The 24,233-nt window shown below is 39.4% G+C and overlaps 1 protein-coding gene across 1 annotated transcript; it reads left to right on the forward strand.

The window, feature by feature from the left end:
• The first annotated feature begins 1,795 nt into the window (after nt 1–1,795).
• Nucleotides 1,796–8,911, forward strand: LOC141605869 (uncharacterized). Its single transcript, XM_074424786.1, has 5 exons — nt 1,796–2,292; nt 3,330–3,433; nt 5,150–5,326; nt 5,535–7,315; nt 8,538–8,911. Exons 1-5 carry the CDS (start codon nt 2,144–2,146, stop codon nt 8,685–8,687), a joined length of 2,361 nt encoding a protein of 786 aa, XP_074280887.1. The 5' UTR covers nt 1,796–2,143; the 3' UTR covers nt 8,688–8,911.
• The last annotated feature ends 15,322 nt before the right edge of the window (nt 8,912–24,233 follow it).

Raw genomic sequence — 24,233 nt, forward strand, 5'->3', positions numbered from 1 at the left:
TTACCCATGAAAATAATGTCACCTTAAGAGCATCTTCGTGGATTTGATATAGGAATTTACTTGTAAATAAGTAGCTTAACTATTAGAGTTGTTTATGTTGATTAATTTTGCTTAAATGGATCCACGAGAATTTTGAATTAGTATCTCCATGTAAACTTGGAACTACTTATCGAAATCCAGTTTCCATTTTGCATTTTGGGAGAAAAAAGAGTCAATCAAACGCCCCTCAAACTTGTAATTACTCCATATAAATTTTAGAGTGGTCATTATTGACACGACCCGAAAACATGATATGAACCCGACATGAACTTAATGGATTAGAGTTAAGACGTTGACCCATTTAAGTAATTGGGTTGACATGGACACGAAACGAAACTTAAATTGGTCGGGTTAGCGTTGGGCTCTTTTGACACGAACCCGACACGAATAATCCTTTTTTTTTTAAAGTGTCATTAATACATTTGGGTTGAATCAATAATCCAACCAAACAACTTTAAAAAAAAAAACATTTTCATTCATTATTTTCCGAATAAGGGAACTATAAAGCTTAGTTTAATTTATTAGATTATTGGTTTAAACGGGTTAAGTGGATTAAAAATGACCCGTTAAAAGATAAATGGGTTAAGCATGTCAGGTTGGGTAAGGGTTGAGATAAATGACCCGTTTATATACCTGTAATTAGGTCGAGTTAGAATTGGGATAATGGTAACCCGTTTAAATTGACACGAACACGAATACGACATTATCTAATCTGTTTGTCAAGTCTAGATGAATTATATCATCAATTGTACATACAATTGGTTTTATGTTTCTTAGCTTTATTACAAAGTTCATTAGCTTGTTGTAAAATTCATGAATTTTGATGTAAATCTTCTGAGCTTCTTGATTGTTGAACTCAAATAATTATAAAATGGCAACATGGTTAGCACAAGGTTTGTTCGATCAATGTCTTGAAAAATGTGAATTTCACTGGATTTGAAAATTAAATATTCCTCCAAAGTTAAAATTTTTCCTTTGGAAAGCCTGTGTTGATGGTCTCCCAACGAAAAGCAGGCTTCTTAAAAGTCATATTAATGTCCCACCTATTTGTGTTTTGTGCAACCATCATATTGAAAACAAAGATCATTTCTTTTACGAATGTCCTTTGATTGGTTCGGTTATTCAAGACATGAATATTATTAGCCTTAACAATTTTTTGTCAAATTATGATAATATTACAAGTCAAAACTTTCTTATGAAACTCAATTATCTCAAACACTTAATTTCAAAAGATGATTTCATTAAAATTATCTTTATTTGGTGGAATGCATGGTTTTATAAAAATGACATTATCTTTAACAATATTCATATTAATAGCAGCAAAATTATTATTTTATGTAATAATAGCATTAAGATCTGGAATGAGACTAGACATAAGGATCTCAACAATCCCGAAAAAGACAAGTCAACTAGAATCAATTCTAGTAAGGAAGAAATCTGATGGGAGAAACCTAATAACAGTTTTTAAAGCGAAGCTGCTTTCGTTTTGTTATGAGCAAAAAAGTGCGGATCTAATAGTATTGTTGTTGCGGAAGCTCTCGCTTTAAAAGAAGGTATTTTAGCCGCTAAACACTTACTAATCTCAAAGTTAATTATAAAGGGTGATAATTTATGTGTTATTAACCCACTTCGTAATACTTGGGAAAATTTCTAGTATTATAAGGATGTGAAATTAGACTTTCATTTCTTTGATTGGGTGATAATTAAACATTGCTTTCATGAAGCCAACAAAATTACTGACTTCATAGTTTTTAATAGACATTTATGTCCCAACTTGTCCGAGGGGGTTTGAAAGCTGATGTACGCTCAATTTCCTAAATTGAGAACTCAACTTACCCTTTTCAATTTTGTTCTATACGTTAACGTTAACCCCTACCAACTTAATTTCCATTTACTTGTAAACTTCTCCATCAATGATTCATGTACAATTGTACATATATATATTTTCTCATTAATAATTGGCATTAATTGTTAATTAATTATCATTACTTACATGATTCAAACTTTAATTTATTATTATTATTACCAATTCTTCAATAAAGATTCAAACTTTTCTGTTGCATTTTGAGTTTTGATCAAAAGGGCACTTGTAATTTTGCCTAAAATGCCCGAAATAATGGAGGGCAATTGTATGGATTTGCGTTTCCCTGATCTTAGAAGTGTTAGATGGCGTATTAATCTTGGTGTTCTTCCTTCTTCTACTAATTTCACCATTGATGATTTACGTCGTGTTACTGCAGATTCCAGAAGAAGGTAATTTCATGTTTTATTGTAAATTTTTGGGGTTTGTTTGAATTTTGCTTGGAATTTGTTTGGTGGGTAGCTTGATAATTAGTTCTTTGTCGCTTTTGTTTTGTAAAGGTTTGATTTTTTGAATATTTGGTTGGTTGTCTTCGTATATGATTGAGTAAAAGTCATATATGATTGAGCAATTACGTTGATTTATGGTCTTTGTTTTTAATTGTTCATGATTTTGATTTCCTGAACTCAATTTACTTGGTTTTTGCTTTGTGGGATTGTTGAGTTGTGTTTGTATATAAATTTAGTTGTATTTCATCGGACTTTATTGATTCGAGGAAGTAAATGTACTTGGATTTTAGACATATTAGGTGTAATTATTGCCTTATTTGTATAGTCGAATGTGGAGGTGCTAATGCTAGCTACCTCAGATGGTGGATTCTATTGGTAGTCAAAGCAAGCTGAGATTAGTGTCCTATGCGTAACATGAGAACGCGTGAGTAAGAGAGAATAATGACTTTCTTGGGGTTATGGGGTTATGCTCCTTTCTATTTGGTGGATGGATGAAGAGGGGATGGCAGTATGGAATTCGACCTGTGAGAACGCATTAGAGCGTTTCTGCAGCTCCGAATTTAGAGAATTTATATTTTTACTGTCGTTTTACATGAGTGAGCAGGCTGCGTCTCTCTATAAGCACTCCACGTTCGTGAGCAAACTATGTAACTCCGTTAGAACAAGAACATTAATGATGCAGAGAGTTGAGCCATTAAGTTGTCTCTCGACTCGTTTCCTAGTTTCATGTGTTACAAGATTTTTGCTACTTGTGTGTCGATCGTGGATGAGAAGCCTGACGGTTTTTCAATCAATGGATTGATGAACTCTGCTGATTGTTAAAGAAAATTTGGATTTACATATTGCAAGTATGGTTCTTTATATTCAACTAGTTTAAACAAGAGTCCAAGTAGAGTGTACATGTTTTGGATATCTCTGTTGCTGAAGATAATTTCCTCTGTTTGACTGACGCCTGACAAAATGAATGCCGATGTTTTCAGATATGCTGCTTTACGTAGGCGCCTCCTCATTGATCCACACATCACCACATTTGGCAATAGTTCTCCGGATCTAAGAATAGATAATCCCTTGTCCCAAAATCCAGGTAATCCTTTCGAACTGTTATTATGATTGAAGTGAAGTAGTCATCATAAATAGTTGTGATAGTTTGGAATTGAATTGATTCTTTGATGTACGTGTAGTTGCCGCTTGGAGGCTTCCCTTTGAAGAGAGATCAATTTTAGTCTTGTCCTGTCCCTTTAAGGAGGACTTCGCTACGAATGGACTTTTCGCGCATGAAAGTTACAAATCTAGAAATATCTTAAATGTTATGTTGGACAAACCGAGTATTGTCTGAAATCTGAATTATACTCCAAATGAGAATATTAATAGATCAGATTTGGAATTAAATAAATTAATAGGAGTTTTCCAAAAAAATATTCCATTTATTTATTTAGGTGTGAATGTGTGATCATTTTCTGTTGGACCAAAATCGAAGAATGGATTGACATTTTGACGATGGCATTCCTACTTTATGACTCGGTTTTAGCCATGTCCAATTTTTGGTAAACTTTGTATAGTTTATCATGTTGCAATAACTGACATAGCTATTGTAAAGATCTTGTGGCATAGAGTCTCGTCGACTGGGCTCCTATGTAAAATCTGTACTCCTAACTGAAATTAGGGCTTGGGGTACAATAGTATTATATGTTTAAAAACTTTAGCTGTAGAAACTAGTAAATTGAACACAAATTTGAAATTAATTCTTATAGTTGGCCTCTTTTGCTACTGAATTAGAGAATTGCGCCGAGAGTTGTTATGTTTGGTAGATTACACTCACAATCATCAGGTTAGTAGAATAGTAGTTAATTTAATCCATGGACTAAGGCTGCCACGGTGCTACCTTCTGCAAAGAATCTGGTCTAGCAACCATTTTGTTTGCTTAGCTAAAACTTGAGAGAGATGAATTTTAGATGTCTTTAGGGAGTCATTTCCATTAAGCTTGCAAGCTGATACCTCAGCATTTCTACTCAATTATAACCTCGATCACTAGCCCTCTTTAAGTGGCCTTTTCAATGAACTTAAGTTATAAGTTCAGCTTCCACCATTGCACCATTGAGAGTGTTGTATAAATGTTCCAACTAATTGTGAGATTTGTGACCCATTTCTGTTGAAGAAACTTACTGGAGCACATCTAAAGAAGTAAAGTAAGATGTATGGTGCTAAGGAGGAATCTTGAACTAAGAAAAGTTGACAGAGTTGGGGAAAGAGATTTGAAGGACGAAAAGTGGAAGTGCGAAGTAGATTTCTTTCAAAGGCTTACCAGCTTAAATAGTTAGAATGACTGAATGAGGCTCCATATGTTTAAAAGTTCAACTTAAGAAACCCAATGTCTAGAGTCAATGATTTTTTTCTTATTACGCTTTTTTGCTTTCCTATTATAGGCCACTCAACTTGCTCGAGGTGCAATTTGTGACGGATAATTTTTACATGGTCTGCTGGCCCATGTATTGGTTTCATTTTATTTTATTTTTGTATTTTATTTTCTTTTAGTTGTTTTTTGTCTTTTGATCTTAGTTGGTCGTCTATTTTTCATATCTATAGTGGTTTCAATGAGAATGAAGCCAAAATGTGAATAAACTTATTGATGCAAGTCTAAACCAAACTTACAGATGATAACTGATCTTTTTCAGGCTCATCTTAACTTGTTGAATATCTTATGGAGACGTTATAACCCTGTGAAGTGATTAGTAAAATTTTGGTGCGGAAGCACTCTGGCTATGACTCTATGTTTTGTGACCATGTACTTTGTTTGGTTCAGATAGCACCTGGGGCCGATTTTTTCAAAGTGCAGAGCTGGAAAAAATGGTTGACAATGATTTATCTCGTTTATACCCCGAACATGGTAGCTACTTCCAGACACCAGGATGTCAAGGCTTGTTGCGTCGAATTTTGTTGTTGTGGTGTCTTCGACATCCAGAATGTGGTTACAGACAAGGTAGATTGCTGCTTCCACTGTAACAAAGCTGTTTTTTTGTGTTAACATTCACCAGGATTTAGAATGTTAAGTTAATTAACATGTAAATACTGTGTAATATATATAGCTTCTTTTCTTAAGGGATGCATTAAATTTTCACTTGGTGAATGCTGAAAGGACAACCTTTTCGATTTTAGTAATTTATTTCTTAGTTTTCTTTTATATACAGGAATGCATGAACTCTTGGCTCCTTTGACATATGTACTTCATGCGGATATTCAGCATCTTATTGAAGTTCGTAAACTTCATGAAGATCACTTTGTTGATAAATTTGACGAGGATTTACTGAATGAAAATCTTGATTTTAATCTCAAGTTATCTTCAAAATTTCTGGAAGACGGTATTGGTTTTCAAGAGAAGTCGAGAAAACACAGGAGTACTACTGATCTTGATGCCAGTTTACAGAGTATTGTTTTGCTTAGTGATCCTTATGGGGCAGAAGGTGAGCTCGGTATTGTTCTATCAGAAAAGTTTATGGAGCACGATGCATACTGTATGTTTGATGCTTTAATGAACGGGTCAGGTGGTGATGTGGCAATGGCAGAATTTTTCACTCACTCACCTGCAAATCCTACACATACGGGTTTACCACCGGTTATTGATGCTTCGTTGGCACTTTACCACGTGCTCTCCATTGTTGATCCTTCATTGTATAGCCATCTTATTGAACTAGGAGTTGAACCCCAATATTTTGCTCTACGTTGGTTACGAGTTCTTTTTGGCCGGGAGTTTTCTCTTGAAGTTTTGTTGACTATCTGGGATGAAATTTTTTCATTTGATAATAGTAAACCCACTTTATCAGAACATGACCCTGGGGTTTTAAGTTCTCCAAGGGGAGCATTCATCTCGGCCATGGCTGTTTCCATGATGTTGAACGTGAGATCTTCTCTACTTGCGACTGAACTTGCTACTTCATGTCTACAGAGATTACTCAATTTCCCTAAGCAGGTAAACTTGGACAAACTCATAGGCAAGGCAAAGTCGTTGGTCCCTTTGGCATTAGATGCTAACATGATTGGTCACGGTAATCATGTAAGGCAAAAGGGTCTGAAAGGTCATACGCATAGTCTTTCATTTGATTCAAGTTCTCCGCATACGCCAGTGAATATTGTACCTGAGAGTTATTGGGAAGAGAAATGGAGACGTACACAAAAGGAAGAAGAAACTAAGAAAGAAAAATGTGCTATCCAACAAGCATCACCACAGAAAAGGGGTTGGACTGAGAAAATCAAATCAAAATTATCTCGGACAGAATCAGATCCTTGTCCAGGTAAAAGAGAAGTCCGAGATCGAGTGAGAAAGCCCTTTGTTAGAAGAAGCTTGCTTGAAGATTTGTCCCGACACCTTAACGCCGACGAAGATACCGAAGAAACTCAACACGAAAAGTTATTTTCCTTTGAAGACCCTTCCGATCTTGGATTTCCAGATAATGGTGGATCTGCTAGTGAAGAGCCTTCCCCTGTGTTCTCAGGGCCAACAAGCCCCGTTGAAAATGATTCTGAGAAAAGCAGTGTTGCATCAAACGTATCCAATGATATAACAGATGGTGGGACCCGCAACTCTTCATTTCAGTCTACCACAGAGGAATCGCCATTTCCGATTTCTGATGTCCCCGCTGTAAATGCTTGTGGGGAGTTGGGTTCTGATGATGGTTCAAGAGAAGTTAGAGAACTGTCAGTAGGTGCTCCAAAGGAAAGGAAGATCCTAACTGGTAAGTTCCCGTGGTTGTGGAAGTTTGGGAGACATAACTCTGGTGAGGGAACTTCTGATAGGAAGGTCGAGGCTGAGAATGGTAAATTCGATGATGGTGCAAGTATAGAAGGAAGTAAGGTAGAAACTTCCATCAGTGAGGTAAACGGTGATGGTATCATTTTAAAGACAGATGGTTGTGACCAGACTTTGATCTGTGCTTTGAGGAACCTGGGACAGTCTATGCTGGAGAATATTCAGGTATTGCGAATCATGTGATCTACAGTTTAACTTTTCACTTGGCCTTCTGCCCTCATTTCTTGTGTTACACTGTTTAATGATTCTTGTGTCCTGTATGTAGCTTGTGCATTCCATTTTAAGACTGTCCTGGCCAATAGTGTACATTTCCTTTTCTTAGGCATGTTTCGTATGGTAGAGAATGAATGTGGGACTTCTATCCAACGTACATGTTCTTACATAACAACTGATCCAAATGTAAACTGTGCTGGGACAGTGGGACTCGACTCAGGCAGAGAGTACACTTTTACACTACAATAACTTGTTCAAACTATTATTTTGCTTTGCGATATGATGAAATAAAGTAAAATGGCTCGCTTAAGTATCGGTGCTTTTATGTTGTAAAGTAGCTGTCAAGTGTCAATTGTCACAATTTTGGACGTTATTTTTCGTTATGGGTCGTCCACAAACAATCTATCTGTGTTTTTTTTCAACATAGGGAAGGACTGCGTATGGCTGTAGGCTGAGGGTATCTGCTAATGATATTATCGTCATTGGACACTAATTTGTGTATTTTAAGACGTTCACCCTGCAATCCTTGAAGATGATTAATACTCCCTAATAGATCAGTGGTGATCATGATTTTTTCGATCGCAGAGTATGTGCTGAACAATTAATTGTATACAATGGTTAAATGATTTAGGGCCTTCTATACCACGCATTTCCCCAAAGACCTATTATAAAGATTATACTAGTTCTACTTGACAACACGGTTTGTAGGAGGTCGTAAAATGTGAAATGGCAAACACTTTGTGACTTCGTGAATCGCGTGTACTGTGTAATGCCTGACAATATGTACTCAATTTTTCCCCTTTTTCATTATCTATCTGTCCCCGCCGATAGTTGACGTATTCCTTTTCATCCTCCCTAGCTGATAGATTATGATTCCCTTGTAAGCAATTTTTATGTGAAGAATTGAGATTGGACTTTGAACTCCACTTGCATGTGTTTATAAACCGTTCCCAGCGCAAACATAAAGGATTGACAAAGATGGGGAGTACATTACTATCATCACTATGATATCGTTATTTGTAGTCTCCCTAAGAAACGAGCCCACGTATGATCGGAATATCGATTCATGGGTAGATCAATTGACTGGACACTTACTTTCGCTTGCATTATGTTTGCCTAATGAAAATCTCATTTTTCATGCCAAGTAATAATTGATGGTTTGTCGATATGGAAGGTGATCGAGTTAGCATTCCAGCCGGAACGAACTCAAGCAGGCTCTCTCGACCAACTCTCAAAACACGGTCTTGTTGACAAAGGTCAAGTTACAGCAATGACAGCCCTCAAGGAGCTCCGCAAAATCAGCCATCTCTTACGAGAAGTGTGAGGCTAATGAAGGGAGCTCTACTGTACCTTGTAATCTTGTATATACCATCTTTTATATGTTAATAAACACTGATATATATTACATCGAATAAAAGACGAGTCTTTTTGTTAGATTTTTCACCTTTGTACGGCGGCTGAGTGAAGTTGTATGTACCTCAGAAATGACATTGTCTGATTCTATAGTATTGAGCGTTATGTATAGTCGAACTTTCTTTTGAGCAAAAACTCTTTCTTAGTTCATGTCGACATATGGGTGGATAGGGCATCAGCGGTGCAGGAAATTGCTCGAAAGAGATGGAGATAAGGATTTCAATTCGATTCGATGGTAAAAGCCGATCCAGCATTGCACTTAATCTTCTTATCTGGAATTGTTTGAGTAGATTGATTTGGTGCGCGATGGGATGAGTATGAAGATTATACCAGATAGGGCGTGGAGGTGGATTTTGATTGTATCACCTTAATGCAAATATGCCCACAATCGATTAGCGTACTTGATGTTATTGATGATTATTTGGTGAATAGTGATTGAAAACAATTTGTACTTGATTAAATTAGGGATATTGTCATCAAGTAGATTGGATTCTGGGGTTGTTAAACTAGCTATAAGAGTTCGTTTTAAGCAGGGAAGACGGTAATACCACAGATTTCTGGGCATAGTGAACTTGGTCGAGTAGGCTGTACTCGATCAAGTGGGTTGTCGAGTGTTTTAAGGCAGGCTACTACATTGGGTGCACTCGGCCGAGTACGTGAGGCACTCGGTCGAGTATGTCTGGTACTCGACCGAGTACCCGGTCTAATGAGTTTTATTATGTGGTTTTAATGAGAATGATTAAGGAGTATATATTAAACGCTTCCGTCGTCATTAAAATTTCATAATCATTTTTACAACCTAATTCACTCCTTAATCACTCTAATCAACTATCAAGCAAGGATCTATCATTTCGGTGTTCGGATTTCGTAGTTCGCGCGTCTATCAATTTATAAATCCTAGATTTCAACCTTTTTGCTTTAAGTCGAATTTGTTGCAACCCTAGATTGGGTTGGTCTTTGGGAAATGGTTAATTAGTGATGGTTGTGATTAGTATTGTTTGGTTATCAATGTTAGGTGACGATTTCGTAGAGGAGCAGTTCTAGCTCGCTTGATTGTTGTCTTTCGGATTTGCGAATAAGGTATGGTTTCCCTACCCAGTCCTTTGTACGATTGTTTTCCAGTGATGTGATATTGTATGATTTTTTATCGTGATAGTATTGTGGTGACTTGGTGTTATTGGCATTATTAGTATATGACTATGGAGCCATTGTCGGGAGATGGTCTTCACCCCCATGTTCGCCCCTTGTGGCTCCCTTCACAAAGGGGATGTGCACATTAATGATCTGGGATCGCTCATTGCGATGAGTGGGCTTAGGTGACAAGGCTACGGTCTCACACTGACACTGGCGGTATAGGTACTACCTGTTGCGATGGGTAACCTGGCAGATCTGGGCTGCGGTTCAGATAATGTACTTGGAGGTTGGAGAATGTATTGTTACATGATTGAATTTGTAACACCCCCTCATCCCAAGGTACCTTATCAAGGAATACCCTAGCATGAAAGGCTGTTACCATCTCGGTTGCCCGAGGTTAGTATATCAAAGTTACCGATCTAAACACAATTATTAAAGTATGAAAGATTAAAGTTTACATATTTTCAAAATCCAAAACCAAAGTACTGTCATTAAAATCCAACTAAAAATAAAAGCTAAGTCTCGTGACAGCGGAAGCTAAACTCGTGTGATGACTCCCCATGACCGTCCCATAGCTAAACAACTGCATCACCTGTCACAATCTGCTCACTATCCCCGAATGGATCACCACAGATTTTACAAAACAACAACGGGATCAGTGACTGAATAATTAAAGTAAGACAAGTACAAAAAGGTAACCAGCTGATCAACATCCACCTCCGGTCTCCCGATCTCACACAATAACCGACTACACACCGAAGTGTGTAGCCCTGCCATATTACCCATCGCAACAGGTAATCCTCGCCGCCAGTGGGGGACCGCATCCAATCCCCACCTAAGCCCCGCTCATAAACGAGCGATATCCCTGTCCCTTAATGTGCATATCCCCTCCCGTGACGGGTTCCACGGAGAGCGAACTAGGGTGTGAAGCCACTCCCGCAAGTGACTCCACCACAATCATCACAACACCAACACCAACACCAACACCACACCAACACCACACCAACACTCCAACAATGATCACTACAAGAATTAAGCGCTCGGGCGACTAAAATAGGCGATTGATTTCAGTCGCCAAAATGAAATTAGCGACTGAAATTAGTCGCTAGGTCTGGGTCGCAACGTCTAGTCGCCTTTATAGACACGGGCGACTGATTTCAGTCGCCAAATTTGGCGACCACACTTTCTGTCGCCATGTAGGAAAATTGGCGACTGTTAGTAGTAGCCAAATTGGCGACTGATTTCAGTAGCTAATGTTAAAATTTCAGTCGCCATTTTTGGCATTAAAAAAATAAAAAAAAAAGCCACAGATCTGAAAAGGACAGATCTGAAAATAATAAAGTCATTGGTGTGCAAAACAGCAACTGCTCGCAAATTTCGTATAGATGGCAAATTTCTACACTAAATTTACATTACAAACATTTACATACTTCAAAAGCCACTAAAAACCATTTACATTTACATACTTTATAATTTACATTACAATCAATTTACATTTACAATAACATACTTCAAAACAAAACAAAAACACCTAGAATCCGTCTTTCTCTGCTTCTCCTCTCCTTTTCGGCATAATCAACACCTAGAAGCCAATCACACTGCAATAACAATTCAATAAATTCGTATTTTAAAGATAATTTTTGAAATAAAATCGTTCTCAAGTCAAGATCTAAATAGAATTTGACATGTATGTATCTTTAACACCAAAAACCAAATAAAAATACAATAATCTGAAAATTTGAATTTGAAAGGAAAAAATAGAATCAATACCTTTAATTAATCAAACAAGCATAAAAATATGATGAAATCCAAAAACTTGAAATTTGGGGAGATGTAGATTGGGAACTCCTTGAATTTTTGGTGGTTTTACTGTTAACACATGAGGAAGATAAAGTTAGGAGATTAAAACTTGGGTTGGAAACATAATAAAAGAGGTAGGTTGGTTGATTTTATGGAGTGAGGAGAATTTTTTTTTTGGTAAAATTATGAAGTGAGGAGATGAAACGTAAAGAAGATGGAATTTGGTGGGTTTTATTTTTTGTAAGAGGTAATAAGGTGTTGACTGGGGGAGGTGGGATCCAACTATTTTATTTGTCTCGCATAAATTGGCGACTGAAATGAACTGGTCGCCAGATTGGCGACTGAATACGGTCGCCCGACCTTATTTTCAATCGCCAATATTATTTATCGTATGAATTTGTGCGGTCGCCAAATTGGCGACTGATAACAGTCGCCCGACATTTTTTTCAGTCGCCAAGTTGGCGACTGGGATAGACAGTCGACATTTTTAGTCGCCCGAAAACAAAATTCTTGTAGTGGATCAGCAGACAAACAATCGTACGCAATACAACATAATCTCAAATCAATAAAACAGGAACTGAGCAGGGAAACCCTACCTTAACACAACTGCAAGGGACACAAGCAAGCAATCTAGAACGGCTCCTCTACGAAGTCTTCGCCTAACACAATCACATAAACAACAATCACCACTTGCAAAAAACCCCTTTTCCCAAATTCAGCCCAAACCCTAAAAGATTAATCAACGAATTATAGAAACAAGGATTTACCGACGATGGAACAAAGGATGAACGAACTTGCTAACGATCACACACACACACACACTAGGGAGAGATTTGGAGAGGATTAGAGCGTCGTTGAGTGATTAGGTTTTGTAAAAGTGTAATTAGAAACTGATAATCATGTTTATATAACTCTAATCATTTTCAAATCAAACCGCAATAAAAACACTCGTCAGACCGGATACTCGGTCGAGTATAGAGTATACTCCGCCGAGTACCCTCTACTCGGTCGAGTATTCCACATACTCGGTCGAGTATTCCACATACTCGGCCGAGTGTTCCTGGGCAGTAGCCAAACCAGGATACACGACACCCCTTACTCGACCGAGTAGGCCATACTCGGCCGAGTACCAGCTTAGAAAAACCGTAGTGTTACAATCTTCCCCCCTTAAAAAGAACTTCGTCCCCGAAGTTCACACTCTACATACACACTCTACAAACAGACAAGACCAACGACTCCCAACACAACACACCAAACAACCTAAGCATAGATAAACTAACACAAAACATCAGAAAACTTTACTAGGCCGACTCCAACTAATTCGAAAACAGACATGCGGCCATCTCCTACCCCCTAAAAAGACAACGGTTACGTCCCCGTAACCAACCATACCTGATAAAAAAGGTTAGGAAAACGTTCTCGCATTTTAATCATTAGACGATTTTACTCGACCGAGTGGACTCGGTACTCGGTCGAGTGCACTCTGGTCCGACGGGTTTTAAACCCGCAAACCCTCTTTCTTCTATTTTATTTCTATCTTCTTCCTTATCACTCTAAACTCTCTCCCTTCTCTCTAAAACCCTCACAAACACCATATTAGGGGATTCAAGCTTGGTTTAGTGGATTGCTCACCTTCCTCCTTCCTTCCTCTTAATTTGTAAGTATAAATCTACCCTTTTTATTTAGTATGAACCCTAAAAATTGGGGTTTTTGTTATGGGTAGTTAATTAGTAATTAGCATATGTTAAATAGGTAATTAATGGGTAATAATAAGGGGTTTTGTATTGTATAATAAATTAGGATGTATTATGATAGTTATTATGTGATTATTGTAGGATAAGACGGTTTTATGAGATGGATTCTTGTTGTCTTGGATTTGCTTATGGAGAATGCTAAAAGGTAGGTTAATCCTACTCGGTTTCAATAATGTGATATTATTTATGTTGATGTTGTAGTTAGTCTTGCATAATTAGGGTATTTGCATTATAACATGTTTAGTGGTAATCACATCATTAAGAGGATGATTATGATATGTTGGTTGTGGTTCATGCATTGGTCATTATCATATATATTGGAGGATTCGTTGTTGTTGTTGTTTTGGAGACGTAAGACGGTTGGGAGACCGTTTTACGCTTGAGTCGTCTCTTGGAGCTTCCCACTCCAAGAGGGATGTGCACATTAATGGCTTGAGTTTGGAGGGACGCGTGTGGTTGAGACACGATGTCTGGCAGAGGATCCGGTTGGCTTCCGGACCCGGTACGTCTGGGCGTGTCTCGGTACCTGTTTGTGGCTGTTGGTATGTCCGGCCGTGTCCCGGTACCAGTGTGGTTGTCGGTATGTCTGGGCGTGTCCCGGTACCGTGGTGGTGGCGGTGGTTTGTTGGCGTCTCATTTAGGGATGTCATCGGGGCGGGTACAAGTGGGAACCGCCCCGCACCCACCCCAGTTGGGGCGGGGATGGTTAGAGCTTTGGCGGGTGGTGGGACGGGTGCGGGTATGAAAACTGTACCCGCCATGGGTAATGGGGCGGGGATGGATTTTGCATCTTACCCACCTCATACCCGTCTACCCGTCAATCATTAAAAAAATTAATATGATTATGACAATTTTTAAATCTTATTTATTTATAATTAAGATATAATGTTAATAATAGCTATTTTATAAAGTTTTTTTACTAACTTGTTTGGTGAAAAACTAAAATTATAAAGATAAATTCAAAAAAATGGAAATTAATAGTGAGTAAATCAACTTTTGCGAAAAAATTTATCGAATAAAGTTATGGTGTAGCGGGTTAATGGGTAAGCGGGGCGGGTACGGTTTTATATTTCCACCCGTTGGGGCGGGGATGGTTTTGGAAAATCGTACCCGCCACAGGTGGTGGGGCGGGGATGGGTACAAGTTTTTCTTGGTGGGTACGGGTACGGGGGAACCTATATCCACCACCGCCCCGCCCCAATGACATCCCTAGTCTCATTCACATTAGTAGTCATATTGCATGTTCACACTTGAGTCGTATCGTCTTTTAATTGTTTATTGAAACTGACGTTTGTTGTGTCTGTGTATTTGTCACCTGTCTCTTTTGGGGTGGCCTGTGTTGATCCATATGATGTCCTTTGGTAATATGGGGAGCAGGTTAGGTACAGATTGTTGGATATTACGCGGGAGACGAGACGAGCTTAATGAGTCATGAGATGAGCATCGCTAGTTAGAGGAGTATAGTAGCCATGAGTTGTATTTTATTCATTAGTTATGGTTTATAATAACTAAACTTGTTATTTATAATAAATGTTCCTTTATTGTATCTCCGATTCACCGCATCGGGAAACCGAGAAGGTAACATCCCCCAATTACCTTGGCCAGGTAAGAAGGGGGTGTTACAAGTTGTTTATAAATTTAAAATTACTATAATAGGTTTTATTAGAAAAAAATATCCATTTATTAATAAACATGGGTGTGGACAGCGGGCCGCCCACGGGGGCGCTTGGTGAGAAGCGAAAACAAGCGTTTGCATTTTGTATGGAGTCGCCACCAATTTTTATGGGAAATTGGAACCGTTCGAATACCTCGTGTCATGTCAAGACACAAAGTAAAGACATGAACACTAAGCAATCGTTACCCTTAGCATTCTATGTCTAGAATGACTCTCGTGGATGCCAATGAACACGGGTGCTCACGGAGATCTGGAGTAAGGGGTGAGGGTACGTATTAGGAAGCTCTTTTGATCGAACACCTAATCCCGCCCGCCTCGATAGCGGCCTCTACTAATGATTAGGGAAGTTATTCGTACTTGATATACCGTCGGCCATATGCATGCAATGCAACATCCAAGTTTTAATCCTAACATGTGAAGAATTAGGCTAAGTCGGTGAACAATTAATTAGCATATAATTGGGTCGAAGTAGGAATTTAAGGTTGATTTACATGTGAAAACATACAAATGATGCGATAAAAGAAATACAATAAACTACAATAATAAATATTACATTAATTACATTGGATAGGCGATTTATGTCGAAAATACCTTTAAAACGGATAATTTGAGAAAAAGGATAAAGGAAGAATAAAATTAATAAAAGACGAACAGAGATTAGTGATAATACGGATAATAGTTAATTAATACGTAACCTAATTAAACTAGGTCAAGGCAGAAAAGGAGTTCGGACGAACTCATCCTGAACAAAGCGCAAAGAGAATCTGCGCCCTCGGAAGAGGCGCGGCATTCTTTCGCGTCTGTTCCAAGGGTGAGTTCTCGTCGTGAAGTTTAACCGCAAGCCGTTAGTGTTAATTGGTGATTTTAATGATCGATTAAATTATTTACTCGGATGAAAGTGATTAATATGTTATTTGACATATGAATGGGTCGTGAAAGAAATAAACATGGATGAGACGGAATTAAACGAATTATTTACATGACATAAGACTAATTAATGAATTAGATAAAACTAATTAGGTTAAACACGATGGATTAATGACGAAAGCATGATGGTGACGATAAATAACAGATGCAAATATATCAAAGATCGAATTCCAGAGACTCAATATTGATGAATTGAATCTCTAAAACCCGAATTGAATTTAATGACGAAAACCCGTAAACATGGATTATTTAGGATTTAAGTCGAATTTATGATGATTAAAACAAGTTAATGATGATGATTAATATGATACAATATACATGTGAATTATCAATGGCGATTATATCAAAGAATTAACGGACGAACAAATAACAAAACGAATTACGAGAGGACGAGGAAGAAGAAAAGAAGCAGAATCTGCGCGGCCTCACGAAGAGGCGCAGCAGAACTGCGCTCCTTCAAGAGGCGCAGCCGTTCTTTGCGTCTTTTCTCGACGTCGTCTCTCATCGGAAATCCGCAAAAAGCATTTTAACAAAGGGTTTTAGAAATCGGTTTTAAAAGGTATTTTCGACATAAACCTTACAATGATGATACGATAAATAAAATACAATAAATAAATAAGGATTATACACCCTCAGACTTACATGTTGACGAAACGAGATGAACTAAGATATCGATTAGTGATGCTCGACGCGAATGCAAAGAGAGTGCCCTCGTAAGAGGAAAACGATTAAGTGGATTAATTAGATTGATTATTGGTGTAGTTGGTCAAATTGGTCGGTCATGCAACGGAGAGGCTGGTACCCGGAAAGATCCGAGCTTACGTGGTCGGAAGTCCAAGCACGTAGGCGCCAATTAGTAAGAACAAAGTCTAGAATGCAAAGGGAGAAGAGAAGGGCGGACACTCGCGTGAGAAATATGAGGAACGAAAGCTCCTATTTATACTAATCACGGGACGGAGATATGGTAAGACTAGGATACGGAAGGAAAGATCCGGAAATAACCGACTTAGGTTAAACGCGGAAACTTGGACAAAAAGAAAGCCCTGGGAAAAGGCGCAGCAGAGCTGCGTCCCTTGGAAGAGGCGCAGCACTTGCTGCGTCCTTTCCCGGGTAGGTTCCTCTGCGCGTAGAAAACGCGTTTGACAGCCTGTCGTATTTTAGGCATAACTTTCTCTACAAGACTCGGATTTAGGTGATTTCGGTGGCGTTGGAAAGCTAAGAAAGAGATCTAGAACTTTCTGTGAAATAGGCCTGACCCAAAAAATCCGTTATGACCTCGTAAAATGGGCCTAAAGGTCGGGTTGTCATTTTAACTAAATGAAATGCACATTTTGTAATGTAAACTTTATGTTTAGCCTAATGAAGTGACATGGGACTCAAAATGAGATATAATCTCAACATTTTATGACATCCTAACCTTAGGTAGACAAGCACATTGCTTTGACTCGGGATTTGACGGTTTTAGGAAATGAAGACGGTTTTTGACCCAGACTCCAAATGTACTCTAATTACTGTCAAAACGACCGTATCGGCGCGTAGATGACGACCATGAGGTAGACATTAATGTTTGAGCAATCACTTGACGATAATCTTACGAACTGTCACAAATCGTTCCGCGTAACAAACATGCGGCCCAATCATCACTGGGTGGTTTGCGGGAGGTGCAGAAACGAGGTGTCTACAGAGCCCCCACTTTGACTGAGGCTTGGACAAGGCGAAAGTCAAAGTATAGCCATCAGGTCAATCGAAGATTACAACCTGACGACTATGGCGACGCGAGGCGGTTCAAGGGGTCTGAACCAAGGACCTATCGTCGGGAACATTTTAGAGTCTGTCGACTATCGGGGAGGGTCGTTTAAAGTCCATTAGACTACGTAAGGAGGCTCGCCAGCCATAAGAAGAGACCATACCTGAGACTTCTTTCTCGAGATGCTTCCGGGGTTGCGTAGGAGCTAAGGTTGAGCATGGGAGCTAAGGGTAAGACCTAAAGGATATATAAGGATTGTGCTAGGGTATGGGGCCCTAAAGGAAAGCATTGACGGGAAGGGGGCCTAAAGTAAGTTCAACTTAAGGATAGCTAAGGTTGGGTATAGGAACTCTAAGGAAGTGATGATCCTAAAGGAATATGATCCTAAAAGGAAAAAGGTGATTCTAAAGGAATATGATCCTAAGGGTAAAAGTGTATGAACTTTAGGGATTTTGGGAACTTAAAAGAAGCTAGGTGTGCGAACCTGGGTATATGAACCTTAAAAGGACGGCTGGTATGGGAACTTAAAGGCTTGTGAACCTAAGAGGAATTGGGATCCTAGGGTTAAGTTTAGGAACTACTGGGTTACTAATTCTTGTTTTAAACGCGTGCGCTTAAGCTTTCTGAGGTATGAGAACTTCAAAAGGATTTATGGGTTTATGAACCTAAGGATGTTGGTGTGGGAGCTTAAAGGCATATGAACCTATGGGAAGCCATTTTGGGATCTAAGAATCTAGGGGTAAGAATCCTAACTTTGGGTTTATGAACCTAAGGAAGGAGGCTTTGGTTTGGGAACTTCTGGAGAACGACACCTTTGCCGAACTCCGTGAGGAAACAATAATATTGAGGGTATCAGGACGTCGGTAGAAACTGCTGGGGAATCTGCTTGCGTCGGTCTCAAGCGAACTCTGGCAAAAACTTGAGGTTGAATCTGGGTCTCAAGCGAACTCTTGTTGGGGAATATATTGACGATTAGGAACATCTTGATCGCCATCGAAGAAATCTTGAGTGAGCAATACTGCAAAATACTGCTGCGCTGGGGACAAATATATTGACGACTAGGAACATCTTGATCGTCGTGGAAGAAATCTTGAGTGAGCAATACTTTGCAAAATATCTTTGCTACTGGGAGAATGAAGACTTGGGTGAAGCCCCCAGTCGGAGCGAGCACTGCTTCTGATACTTACCTGCATGGTTAGTAGCCACACAAGAATGCAATCTAATACGCAAATAGAACATAAACACATATGCACGTAAGCAATTATCACATGGACCTCGAATAAGGAAACACATAGGTTTTCAAAAGGCGTTTCTTTATAAAAGTTGTTTAAAACTTGTGTAAAGGAAATTTGTCGTTTGTAATGCGTATATGCATATTCAAATGGGCTTTAGACATAGGACTTGACACGACATAGACTTTATATGGACGCGACGCGAAATGTAGACTTAGCCTGGACTGACGCGACATCAACTTAGATTTGACGTGACACACGGATGACTCTGACAGACTTTGCTTAAGCATGCGCAACTCCTAGCCAAATATGGGTGACAATGCGTATCAGTTCCAAAGGTATAAGAATTGCAAGAATGATGAAGGCATATAAAGGCAAGGCATGAGCCATGGATCATCTGTCCACTAGGACTTCTTTCACCTCCATTTGCTGTAAAAGAGACCCCTCTCGAGGCACGATGACTTGGAGAATTGATCTAAGATCTTTGTCATTGTCCGGACCGAGCACTAGCTAGACTCAAAGGAATAAAGGAAGGGTGGCATCTCGGAAGAGAAGCCCCCAGGATGAGAAGATGACTCTGGAACTTTGGTAAAAAGGGAGACTGGGCGACTATAAGGAGCCCCCAGTATAGAGGTGTTGGTTGTAGAAGGGATGTTAATTGAGATTGGAAGGTTGTGATAGAGGTTGAAAGTTGATAGTTGAGGTGGTTGGTAATTGAGATTGAAAGTTGGGATGGTTGTGTCCTTGAGGACTGCCTACGTATTCACGTGAAGTGAAATCAAACCAAATCGTAGTTCTGAGGTTTGGTTAATTTTGTTTGGGTGTTGTGGTTGTATCCTTCTTGTGTAAGAAAGGACTGCCTACGTATCCACCTGAAAAGGTGAAATCAAACCAGATCGTAGTTCAGGTGTGTGCCTAAGCTATGTTGTTAGGAACTTAAAGTGCATGGGTCACAAGGGTAATATTCCTTTGGTGACTCGAGAACTGATTTGAGATAACCCCCTCTGATCATAGATCAAAGAGGTATAATTAAGTTTGTAAAAATTTCCTTGTCATGTGAGCACACTTAGAAGTGGACCCTAAGGATGATATGGGTACGTCCCGTTCTGGTAGCAAAGTATTGAAGACTCCGTGTTTGGGTCAAGGTGAAACTGGATTGGATATTTGGAATATGGAGCTTGGTAATAAGAGGCTTTGATGAACAAATCTCTGGAGCTTGATTTTGTGGAGTTAAGGCTTTATGGGGTTATGGCTTGTAATATGGCTTGGAAATGGAGTCTCTTGGCTTGATGTAGCCTGAGCACATAAAGGTGGGTTAAATGACGTGGGATCAAGTTTCCATGTCTTGGCCCTAAAGGATGGGTATATTTGACAAGCTTTGGAGGATTCTCAAAATTCCTAACTATCTCCCTGTAACGGTCTCGAGAAGGACTTAGGGTGTATGAAATGTGAAAGGCTAAGTGAGGGTGCTAGCTGACCATCTTCATTGATGTCTTGATTCTACCTAGACTTCAGCAGTATTCCGTTTAGTATTTGATTCCAGATTTGTTCTTGATTTAGATTTGGATTCTTGGTTTAAGGTATATCTTGGATTTCTGCTCAGATTCTTGATTCCTGTTTTTGAAGATAACTTTGACCTTGGGTATTGACTTGACTTGCTTGATTGAGCCTCGTTCTTTTGATTCTTTTGTGTTGGATTATGGGCATAATTGTGGCCTTGGATATTGACCTCGATTTCTCTTGATTGGGCCTTTGTCTTTGATCATGGCTCGTATTGTCTTGGATTTGCTTGCATAACATGGATTTGGGTCAGACTAGCACCTTTGGTGTGAAATGGGTTGGTTTTTAGTAAACAGGTTGTTTATTGTGGGGAATGGGCTTGCCTTCCGTCATGGATCGTTAACAAGGGAGACGGTCTGGATTCGTCCTACAATCTCTTGAGATAGGCTCGTCCTAAACTAGGGTTATATTGTGGTTTCTATTGCCAGACATGGAATAGGTAAAGAAAGAACACGGAGTTTCAGGTCCTCTACAACTTGGAATGGAACATCACCTAAGTGCACTCACATCGACTTGTCATGTGTTGTTGTTGTTCATTTTTTAAAATGTCTCAAATCAATTCTTGTTGTCACAGGAAAAGGAAGAGATATGAAGAATATGTGGATTGAAAAGTGTATTTTTATTGAAATGGATGATGAATGTATTTAACATAGAGTCGAGAAGACATGTGACTCGTGGGACAGCCCCCAGGTTGTCACTAGGAATGGAAATGGACACGAAGAAAGTTACTAGAACAAATATGAGATAGAAAGCCTAAAACTCGGACTCGGACTCGGACTTTGACTCGATCCTAGAACTAGACTCGTAATCACCGGCCCACGCTTGAACATTTTCTCTTCCAGCAACGGGCTTCGACATCTGACTTTGAGCATTCACCCATTTGAGCACCCCATCCTCATCATTAGGAATATTGGAAGGATAATAGTCAAGAAGAGTTTCTTGATAAGTGGTATATCCATGAGGATTGCCTAACTTGTCGTGTGAGTTAAAGGTTGAGGGGGACAACTTCCCACTTTCAATCATATCCTGGATCATATGCTTCAAACAAAAGCATGCTTCTGTATCATGTCCCCTACCACGATGATATTGGCAATATGCATTACTGTTCCATCTAGGTAGTATGTTTTCAGGGTCTGGAGTTGGACCGATTAGGTGTATTTTGCCCTGTGATACTAACATTTGTAGCGCCGCCGCATAGGTGATGCCAAGGTTAGCGAATGCTCTAGGAGCCCGTCCTGGTCTTCTGGGTGAAACTTCCATGAGTTTAGCCCTATCACACTTAATGTCATCTTGAGCAAAGGTCGATACATGATACTTGCCATTCTCGATATTATCTTGGATGATATTCTTTAGTTTATAGCAATTCTCGGTGTCATGCCCCCTTCCTCTATGGTATTGACAATACGAATTGCCATCCCAAAACTTAGACTTCCTTTCCGGATCTGGGGTGGGCCCTATTGGTTGAAGAAGACCTAGAGAGGATAATTGGTTCAAGGCTAGGGCGTACGGTATGCCTAGACTTGTGAATGACCTGGGAGAGTTCTTTGACAAAGGCTCCATGAGGTTGACTTTGTTGATTTTGATGCTTGGATTGGAAGAACTAGAGATAAGTGTCTCGTTTGTTGCTTTAGGACTGTCAGGTTGAGGGTTTGTCTGGACACTTTTCATTTTGGCATCAAGCTTCTTACCCATTTCAACAAACTGGTTCTCCATGTTGGAAAGTCGAGAGTTTAGGCTATCAATAGTCCCCTCCATTTTGGCAAATCTATTGTTGAAGGCAATGGAAAGCATGAGCATTCCATTTTGGATATCTTCGTCTTCGAGGACATTGATCTCTTCATCGTTACGAGGATTGAGGAGATGAGAACAATCCAGAGATGTTTCTTCGTCATGTTTAATGATATTGGACCCAAGAGGGTCGGTCTTCTTGGATTTCTTGGCGGAAGGTGGCACAGGAAGCTTGCCCTCTTCAATCATGTCTTGGATAATATGCTTTAGACAAAAACATTCCTCCGTATCGTGTCCCCTACCTCTATGGTACTGACAATATGAATTGCCCTTCCATCTAGGGAATATCTTTTCGGGATCCGGGGTTGGGCCAATTGGATGAAGTTTCCCTTGGGAAACTAGTCTTTGTAGAGCTACTTCATATGTGATTCCGAGGTCAAGGAATTCCCTATGAGCTCGTCCCGCCTTACGGGTGGAGTTTCCAAGAGGTTAACCCCCTTGTCTTCATTGCCCTTCTTAGATGGGTGAGTCGCGTTGAAGCTATAACTTGGCCTTGGGGTATGAGAGGATGGTAAAGGTTTCATCATGTCTATCTTGTCTTCCATATTGGTGACACGAGTTCTCAAGTCTTCAACGGTGGCTTGAAGCTTAATGACTGCAGCACTTAGTCCCTTGACGTCGACAGATAAACGTTCTTGAACACTTTCATTGGAAGTTGCAGAATTCCTACCGAGAAGAAAATGATGCGCATTATAACTTGATTTGACATGGGATCACGCACACTAAGGCAACAAATAAAGGATACATGACGAGACGAGATGACTAGACTCTTGACTTGTGAATCTAGGAAATGTCGTGAGCGACTTCTCGTGTTTGGATTCACAGTGTTTGACCTTAAATTTAGACTCGAGTGTTGACTTTGACGGAGTGACCTTCATATGATTGACTTTATTGACAGGATTGATAACACGTGTTGATTCTAACTTGTATGTTTAAGACAGACTTGACTCGAGGTTTTCTTATAGGTGTTTAAGAAGACTGTTGTAGTTTAAACTCAAATATGAGGCCCATTGAGACTCGTGTATTGAGCCTCGGAACGTGTGACTCGAGTGTTTAGATCCTAACTGAATTGGGGTAGGGGCTCCAAAATGACGGCGTGACGCCTTAGGACTTGACTTGAAGACCCAAAAAAGTAAAGGAAAACGGTTTATGACTCGACAGAGTTCCGACTAGGACATAGTCGGTTTGAACTTTGACTCTAACTTAGCCCGATTGAATTTACACATTTACATTTACATGTTGGAAAATATTTTGAATAAAACGTTTTTGTTTTTTTTTTTTTGGATTTTTTTTTTTTCGTTTTTTTTTTTTTTTTTTTTAAAAAAAAACGTTTTGTTTTTTTTTTGGTTTTTTTTTTAAATGGGTTTGAGGCCCGAAATTTGACTTGATAAACGGACAGAATTTCGACTGGATTTTGCGCTAATCAAATGGCCTATTTCGAAATTTTGATTAAGAAAAGGGGTTTTGATTTTTGAAAAAAAAAAATCGTCATGGTTTTGTTTAGAAAATGGTGATCATGTAATGTACAAGCATTTATACAAGCATTATAACGGGATGCTGAGTGCATTTAAGAGGGTTTTGGTTTAAAGGGTGGGTTGCCATACCGAACCATCAAACCCGAAGTCTGTGGAGAGGCTCGTGCCAAACAAGAGTAAGGCCGATTCCTAGTCCATTTCCTCAAGTAGTGAAGGCCCTTGATACAAACAAGAGTAAGCATCATGGTATGGATGACGTCAATCGCTATCCATCCTTAGGCCCAAATAAGAATTAGGACCGTTTAGACGGGACGATTGGTCGAATGGGTTGGGTTGGGCCTAGGAAGGCCGAATTAAACGATCTA

The sequence above is a fragment of the Silene latifolia genome, chromosome 10 (genome assembly GCF_048544455.1).
Source record: "Silene latifolia isolate original U9 population chromosome 10, ASM4854445v1, whole genome shotgun sequence".
Taxonomy (NCBI): Eukaryota; Viridiplantae; Streptophyta; class Magnoliopsida; order Caryophyllales; family Caryophyllaceae; genus Silene; species Silene latifolia.